This window comes from Toxotes jaculatrix, chromosome 21, assembly GCF_017976425.1.
Source record: "Toxotes jaculatrix isolate fToxJac2 chromosome 21, fToxJac2.pri, whole genome shotgun sequence".
NCBI classification, from domain to species: Eukaryota; Metazoa; Chordata; class Actinopteri; family Toxotidae; genus Toxotes; species Toxotes jaculatrix.
This window is the reverse complement of record NC_054414.1, coordinates 15,330,907-15,340,318: the sequence shown is the minus strand read 5'-3', so window position 1 is coordinate 15,340,318 and position 9,412 is coordinate 15,330,907. Positions and strand designations below refer to the sequence as shown.

General features: G+C 43.0%; 1 protein-coding gene across 1 annotated transcript; it reads left to right on the top strand.

The window, feature by feature from the left end:
• Positions 1–334: 334 nt before the first annotated feature.
• On the top strand, positions 335–9,143 carry sncgb (synuclein, gamma b (breast cancer-specific protein 1)). Its single transcript, XM_041066745.1, has 5 exons — positions 335–563; positions 4,088–4,129; positions 5,041–5,168; positions 6,862–6,903; positions 7,145–9,143. Exons 1-5 carry the CDS (start codon positions 443–445, stop codon positions 7,151–7,153), a joined length of 342 nt encoding a protein of 113 aa, XP_040922679.1. The 5' UTR covers positions 335–442; the 3' UTR covers positions 7,154–9,143.
• The last annotated feature ends 269 nt before the right edge of the window (positions 9,144–9,412 follow it).

The window sequence follows — 9,412 nt, the reverse complement described above, 5'->3', positions numbered from 1 at the left end:
CCAATCAAAATATATGCAAACAGCAAGCTGGAGGCAGCGTTGAGCATGAGTGAGAGTCATCAGGAGAAAGATGGATGAGAGTGGAGGGATGGCTGAGGGGCGGGGCTGCAGCATGACTTGAAAATGCTGCAGCATCCGGCTGACTCTCCTCCTCCTCCTCCCTCCATCTCGTGCATACCGGCTGTTTCCTCCCCCCTCGTTCTTTCAGTCTGCGTGCTGTAGCCCTGCTGTGCGGTCCTCTCAGCCCTCTGTTGTAGTACCAAAGGGAGGAGGAGCCACCGGCAGGCACACACACACGCACACACACACAGACACAGACACACATACACAGACACACACACTCTGACATCTCACATCATCTCTTCTGCACACTCACTGTAAGCACCAGCCAGCCAGCCAGGCCCGTTTGGAACAGGGGAGCCCAGCCGTCTCATCACCCAAGATGGATGTACTGATGAAGGGGTTCTCCATGGCCAAGGAGGGAGTGGTGGCCGCTGCAGAGAAGACCAAAGCCGGCATGGAGGAGGCAGCAGCCAAGACCAAGGAAGGGGTAATGTATGTAGGTACGTTGCACATCCTGTCTGTGGAAGGTTGGTAAGTTTGTGTGGGGCAAATTTTTTAGCGTGTCTGGTTGCATTATGTGTTTTTGCTCTGTTTGAGGTGTGGTCCCATGGGTGTCCATGTCTGGGACACTTGTGAGAAAGGGAGCAGAACAGAGGAACAGAGGAAGGAGGAGGAGTAGGAAGAAGAAAGGAAGACAGAAACGAGGGGATGGAGTGAGCGCTGGCAGGGTACTGCTGCAGGACTGGTGCAGGGCAGAGGGTGGGGGTCTGCTAGAGTGAGGAGGGGGGTTAGATGGTGAGAGAGATGATGGAAAAAGTTGTGACTGGGTAGCAGGATAGTAACTGGTGGGGTACTGGTTTGTCTTGGAAAAAAAAAGAATGAAAGAGAAATGAGAAAGAGTAGAAGAGAGGAGAAAGGAGTGATACTGCAGGATCTTGTGATGGCACTGCCTCAGGCTTTTATCACCTGCCCTATTTTATTCACATTCAGTGGTTGGTGGAGCAGTGTGCACAGGGACGTCCGGTGATAAAGACCCCGGAGACTCTGCATGTTTATCTGCCTTATTTTTTTCATTTCAGAACAGAGCTGATCAACATTTAACAGACTCCCATGCATTTTTTAGCTCTATTCACATATATTTTAAAATAAATGCATAAATTCACATTAAAAATGCAAATATATGAGGACAGAGCATTTTAAATAACTAACTTTAAATAACTTCAAATGCTCTGATGCTGTGTGGTCCTGCTGTAGTTTCCCGCACTTTTATATTAGCTCAAGCAGCAACTGCGTCACATCTCAAGGTTATCCCGAGTACTGGGCTTTTAGGCCGCCTGAGAGGGAAGGAGGGAGGGGTGGGGGTGTAAAACTAAGAAGGTGGGTGAGGGAGTTAGAGGAGAAGAAGTCTATGTCGTCGTCTGCAGTCCATCTCTTCATCACTCTCCTGACTAACTGTCATACATATATATGTGTGCAAGACTCAATGTCAGAAGCTGAAAAAGTGACGAAGGAAAGGAGGAGGGGGAGGGAGGGAGGTGAGGCAGACAGGGCAAGGATCACTTGAGCACTGCAGCAATTTGCCCCCCACCCCCTCACGAATCCACTGGATTTGCCTGCCAGTGCATGCTGCTTTGATGACTAACCACCTTCCTCCCCCACAGCTCTTAAAACAACCCCCCACCTCTACCCACCCATCCCAGGGAAAGATGTAAGGATGGAAAGATGCAGGGGAAGAGATGGGGAGAGAGAAAAGACAGAGAGAGAGAGGAGGGAGGGGTGTTATGTCAGAAAAAGCTTTGAGCCTCTGGTCTCGTGGCTCCTGGGTGAACAGATGGAGGGACAGAAAGAGAGAGATAGGTGACATGTAGTGATGGAGGGATAATGGAGGAGCTGGGGGGATGAGACTCGCTAGAAAATAAAACCTGGAAGTTCCAGAGAGTGGGGGGGGGGGGGGGGGGGGGGGGGGTGACAAGCTCAGGTAAAGGAGAGGGTGGGTGGAGAGGGTACATGGAAATACAGATTACAGGGGGGATGTGATCACTGAAGTGAGGAGGGTCAATGGCTCAGATGAACCATTGTATCTGCCTGCAGCAGAGTGCATACGTCAGCATGTGAACGTGGGTACACAGTAACAAGGTCTGCACACTCGCTTTGACACACAGGCCAAACCTGGACAGACAGCAGAACGTACTCTATGATTAAATAACAAAGAAAAAAATCCAGTCACTGAACACCAGCTGCCACAAAAAGCTCCAAAAAATGTGTTTTTACATGATTATTTAGATGGCTCTTTTTAGAAAGTTTTAAACCTGTTAAGTTTTAAATTATAGATAATTATTTCCTATGTTTTGTTAATACATTTCAGTTAAACACAGTACATTTTTGTGGTTGAATCAATTGAACCTTATACCAAAAATGTCTTTCCATTTCTTATCATGGAAAGACATCATATCTTATGTGTGTGTGTGTGTGTGTGTGTGTGTGTGTGTGTGTATATATATATATATATATATATACTGATAAGATTTTCATTAAATACAGGACACTGCTTTCACCTCAGCAGGACTGCTAAAGCACAAATCCTCCAACTAAAGTCATATTTTTGTGCATTTAATACATTATTTCATTATAGGAAAAAGCATTCACACACTCTAATCCGTGCAATCTTCATTTATTGAGGCAAGCTTTTGATCGGGATTATCATTTATTATCAGGATTGTTTCAACTATTGCTTTCTTGTTCCTGTTATAAGCTCAGCAGCGTCCTGTGCATCAGCTTCTGCTGGATTTTTTTTTTTGATCATATGCATGAAAAAAGGGAAGTAAACAGTTCCTTCAGAAGTTAAACACTCTTCTATGGTTCATAGTTTGTTCTGTATGATGGTGAAAGACAGATTACCACAGGCTTACATGCCAACAGTCACAAAGTGCAGTGACACTTGCAGGGCTCCCTCTGTTGGCTGAGAGAAAGAAGCTGTGTCATTGCAGTGTGTGTATGTGTGTGTGCGTGCGTGAGTGTGTGTTGGGCTGTACTGCAGTGCTGCTCAGTACTCAGGCACGTGGCTCATGTACCAAGGGGAGCGTGCAGAGAGATGGAGGAAAGCAGGAGACACAGAGAGGACGGGTGGATGCCGGAGACTGTAAATGGCAGCATCTGCATCTGTGTAGAAAAACAATGCACATTTTACTGTTCACATTTATTCTTCCTCTCTCCTTCCTTAGTTTCTACCTTCCTCCCATTATTCCCTTTCCTCTTTCAGAGAAGATATTTCTGTCCCATCCCTCACTCTGGCAGATTATATAACCACAATTTAATCTGCTTGGGATCATTCTGTAATGAGCACAGGGCTGGTGAGGGAAGAGGGGAAATACAGAGCGGTGCTACTGTCCACAAGATGTTTCTGACAAAAACATCTCCATAAAACACAAAAATTGTGCAAACCAGCTGCGTGTGACAGAGCTCCAAAACGCATAAGTAAAAGTAGGTCTTTAAATTTATTTTTAGAACGAGCAATGGATACTGCTAACCTGACACTCTGAGGAAGGTCATGCCCAGAGTGGGCAACAGCGGAGAAGAAATACTTGAAAAATATCATATAACTCTCAACTTCTGCAATAATTCTCTGACACTGTGGCAATTTAAAATATTTTTATCACAGTAAAAGTCAAATAAATGGGTGAAAACTGATAAACACTATCACATTATTACAGTGACTTAATGAGAAGCCTTTTCATTTAATAGAATTATGATGTTCAGCATTAATATTGTATTATAAGTTTTTTCCTTTCTCAATGATTAATACATTTATTGCACCACCAGTGAGGTATAATATACTTCACTGATTAGAAGACCAAAAATACTCAACAAAACCAAAAATATATCAACAAAAACTGTGAATTAAATATAAAAGTCAAGCTATAAAAAACAAGGGAATGTAAAAAATGAGTGAAAGTAGGAAACATTAGTTATATACATGAGTTTTATGCACAAACATGATTGTAATCTTCCTCTCTTTGATCCTCAGGCAGTAAGACAAAGGAGGGAGTTGTGTCGTCAGTAAACACAGGTAAGAAAAGTTCTTTGACCTCAGCACAGCTGTCACATAAACTTCACCCAAATCTGGGGGTTTGGGGGAGGGGGATGCAGATGTTATGTGTTTCACCTGTTATTCTACAGCAGTTTCAGAAGCATTTTGGTGATCTCACAGCATATGAATATCAGAGTGAAAACCAGCATTTAAATCCAGTATTTATATTATGAGCACTGCTCTTTGACAGAGGTGGGGAGGTTAACCAGATATATACATGACAAAACAATTAGTCTTCAATGGTGAAGTCTTTTTCTTACTAAAAGAAAAAAAAAAACAGTTTGAAAACACCTGCAATGAAGCATAAATCTCACATTTGAGTCATTTGTCGGGTTCATTGTTGCCCCCTGTGGTCGTTGGGGGAAAAAACACCCATTCCACCTGCAGCTATCACCAACAGCAAAGTACCAGTGGGTGTTTCCAACCTCAGGGGGCAGTAATGAGCCCACTCAGACTTTGCACAGCACAGTGAGGCAAAGAAGCTACCACACTCTAAAACGTACTTGGACAAGAGACACAAATTTGAGATTTATTCAGTGTTTTCAAATGGTATTTTTCAGTTTTATAAGAGAAAACACTTTAAGGATGAGGACTAACGGGTTATTTTATCAAATGGACGTCTGGTTAAATGACCCACCTTGAAAAAAAATGCATCCGCTTCCCTGAACGTCTCCATGGAACCATCTGAGACAGTCAGTCCTGATTTCCAGCTGACATCCACAGCTACAATCTGTGGAAATGTTGGATTAAAACGCAGTTACAGTACAGTTAGCACACGTGAGACCACAAAAATATACAACAATCACAAAGTAATGTAGAGAGTACCAAGGTCACACATGGTACAGTGTGTGTCAGCTTCACGACTAACCGTCCTCCATTCTGCCTCCCAGTGGCCAATAGGACCGTGGATCAGGCCAACATTGTGGCAGACACAACGGTTGCCGGGACCAACGAGGTGTCGCAGGCAACTGTGGAGGGCGTTGAGAACATTGCCGCATCGACCGGGATGATCAACCAGGTCAGTGACCAGGGCAGCACTGGGTTACACAAACGGCTTCCACAGACAAGCACATCACAAAAATATGTAGATCTGAGACAGGATTGATGTCTCAGGTTCAGACAAACTTCTGGACCCGAGGAGACTCTCAGGTCCGGAAGTTAAACTGATACTGAATGATCTTTTGAAGACAGCTGGTTTGAGGTCAGCCACTAGATAGAGCCCTTTGTCAAAGAAATCTCTTTTACCTCTGTACAGCTCTGTACACACACAACCTCTTTTTGCTCTTACATCTTGTGATAATTTAAAACTTTTATGTATTCTGCATTTATCAGTTAGGGCTATAATGCATGATTATTATCATTATCAGTTGTCTACTATTTATTTTATTTTTTTTACACTTGAATCATTGTTTAAACACAAAAATGTCAAAAAAAAACTTTCCAAAATCCAAAGATATTCAGTGTACAATGATGTAAAACTGTATTTACCTGCCTAAAATGGTGAATTTAATTTTAATTTGACAGCCAAGTCTGTTGTCAAACCTCCTTTTCTAATGTTAGATGTAAGAGCATCTAACATTTGTGTCTTTCATGCATGTCTTTCTGTTTTCTGTGTCGTGTGTTGCTTCTTTTGTTAAGATATTGTGGCAATGCTTCTGTCTTGTGTGTCATTCTGTTTTTCTCACTTTTTCTTGTTTATACTGTCTCATCTGTGTTTTCCTGATAGGAGGAGCCTGTATATGAGGTGCCTATTGGACAGAGCATGTGTGGGGGTCATAGGTCATCCCAGGGTGGGCTGGGGAGAAGGAGAGACAAAGAGGGGATACTCTGCATGCTACCTGCACCAAGTTATGAGTCTATTAGTCATACCTGTACAATCCAATCCAACAAACCTGCAATGAATCTGCCTTTTTAACAGAATCATCATGTTATGAGGCAGGATTTATTGCAGGATTGTTTCACTGGAGTACGTGAAATCATAAAGGTGTACTTAATAAATAGGTAACGCAGAGTATATTAGCTAATAGCCCTCAACAGATTAAGTGAGCATCAAGAGGGGAAAGGAGACACAGAAGCTTCCCGGGTTAAAATGAACAAATTCCTGCAGTATTTTGGTTTCAGATAAAAGCTTCCACTGAACAACATGGACTGCATAAAAACATATAATAGCACTTTTTCTGCCCTCTCAGATGCTCACTTGGTCACATGGTTTAGGCAACAATAAGTACTAAAATTTCTCATTTCTAACCATGTAGCTCCTCCATGTAGCATTAAGTGACGTGCAAGCTCTTAGCCACATCTCCAGCACCTCAGACAAGCCAGTGAATATACATTATTCATGGCATGCACCAAAATAGCTTCATGCACTGCTCAGGCTGAACGAGGCCTGGTCGTCAGGCACCTGGAGCCTGGCAGGTAGAGGTTTTATCTCACTCTTACATGCTGTAAAGCTCTAATCAACTAACCAATCCCCCTAGGAAGTGTTTTACGCATGATAATAGTTATTGAGGCAACTGTACAGCATGGTCTTTGTAGTCTTAACTGCTTTGATATACCAGAGCTGGAAAAAAAAAACAAAAGCTACATAGGTGGCTGTTGGTGTTCATGGCCCTCCGCCTTGCTATCACCTCATCCTTTCATCCTCTCAGAAAAGTCTCCTCCACCATCTTTTGTATCTAATTTATTCTCACTCCTTCTGTCTCCTCATACAGGGAGAATATGGGGGAATGGAGCAGGGTGGCGAAGGAGGAGAGGTAAGAAAACAGGTCTGAGTGCTGCTGGAACTACAGCAAAGCCGATCATTTACAAACAGCAGCTTAGTCAGATCAAATTACAGTCGACACATAGCTATGTAAAGCACTGACATACTCAGGTACTGCCCGTTTTCATTATATTGTATTATTATTATTTTTTTACTCAAATCAAGAATCAAAATACTTTGTCCACCACTGACACATATTTTTTTTTATCTTTTCCTCCTTTCCTTCCTTCCAGGGGTATTAGTTGTCTTCAGGACCCACCCCCCTCCCAGATCGTCTCCAGAAGTCCCCATCCCCCGCCCCCGCTCCCCTCGCCTCGCTGCACCAGACTCCAAATGTTCAACATATTTTTCTGTGACTTTACGGAACCAAAATCAACTAAAACAGACTCTTCCGGATGCCCCACCTCAGACCCTATCCACCCCTCTGCCTTCCTCCTCGTTACCCTCTGCCACCTGTCCTCACCCTCTTGTCCCCCCCCCCCCCCCCCGATTTTCTGCAGCCTGTAGCTTTTTCCTCCACGGCCCGTCTTACCCTCACCTCACCTCACCTCTGTGTTAGTGTCACCCTGATATCGTTACTGCCCCAACGCCTACCTTCTGGGAAACCTCACACACAAACACTCACACATACACACAAACAAAAAGAGACACACCTTCATTAGGCACATGCATCAAACACACACATACAGTACATTAACTAAATGCCAGCACAGACGCACAACCTGGGCAAATGAGTGATGACTGGAAAAGCTGGTATTCTGCAGTCAAAGACAAAGACTCACTGTGGCAGTGAGGCAGGGTGTGACAGGGTGTGTGAGCTGCTGTTTGTGTGCCTGTGTGTCCATGCTTAAATATGTGTGTGCATGTGTAGCTGCTGGCGTACAATAAAAAAAAAAACAGGAGGCTTTCGCAGGGAATTGTGCATTGATGGCAGATATCACTCTGTTATATGTGCAGTAGTTAGTTAGCTACAGTAGACTGCATGAACAGGTGTGTAGAATGACTTGTCACGTGTTGAAACTATAGAGTAGCAGCTGTTCTGTGTAGCTTTGTATGGCTTAGTGTGTGTTTCGCCTCAGCATTTAGAAACAGGGTCATAAAAGTGACATTAACCAAGAAGCAATACATAGTGCTCATCTTTCTCAGCTGTGATGCATGAAAACAAGAACAGTTGTGATTCAGTATCAAAATTTCAAAGATTTTATCTATAACTTTACCTATTTACGGCTAAATAAGCAGAGCTAAAGAATGAAGAAAGAACATATTAACTATAATTTAATAACAACTGTTGGCGTGGTTAGATTGGACTAACAGGAGCCAATCTGCCTGCAAAAAAAGCAGATCTGATTGCTGAATCTTGACTGATTCATGGATGATATCTCCCTGATATCTCCTGACTTTCTGTTCCAATTCAGCCCCAAATCAGTGTTTCTTGTGCAAAATAACCAGCATTGTTCTAACTTTGGCAGAAAATAAGTCATTGCAAATTCAATTCAAACCTACAGAACTTTATTTTAAGCCCTGAAGGAAAAAAAATGGCAAAAATATGTCAGGATGAATTTTGGGGGTATGTGCATAAAATGCTGGACAATACGTTTAGGAAATTAAAAGGGAAGAATCCGTCTAAGGGGTTGAAGATTTCTGTGACGAGAAACAATCAGTGAGGGAACCAGGCAGCAGAATGAAGGTTTCATCGTTGATCAGCTTTATGTTTAGTTCTGTGCACAGCTTGAATTCTGAGGTGTGTAGTTGTTCTTAGGGTAGTTTTTATTTCACAATAACTAGACTGAACCCTGGCTGTCCCGAAGCTCCCACTCACTGTCAGCCAATCAGATTATTCCCTCCTCCTGTCACTCAGTGTCATGCCACCTTTCCCTGCTCGCCTGCCCGGCATCAGTGTGTGTGTCTGTATGCACTGTATGTGTCTGTGTATATGTGTGTGTTAACATAGAACAGGTTCAGCCAGCAAAGTGTGTGTGTGTGTGTTTGTGTCTGGTGCAGGTTTGTGTGTTTTTACTTTGAGGCCAATGGAAACTGATGACTGCATGTTGCCTTATCAAGCAATCTGACATTCACACACACACACACACACACATAGACCATACACTACACAACACACGTACCAACACACACTCACACACCACACTCTAAACAATACACAATCACACCTCAAATACACAAACACAAACCACACACCATGTTTAAGTTGGCATCAAAGCAGACTCGCTGATTTTATAAACAGTACCAGTGAAATTAAAAAGGTTTTGTTGAAATCCAGCTACTGTGTCAAGAATTTATTGAAGAGGTGGACCACTGGGGAGGGGGTGGCAAACTATTGCTTACAAGTATTTATCAGGTAGACACGATAACTTCATCATGTTTTACTTTGAGACCCATAAACCAACCAGTCCACTTACTGCCAGGACATTGTCTCGTACATTTGTCATGGCAAATTTTTGTAATTTGGTTAACCGAGATGTTGCATTATCTTTTCTGAAATG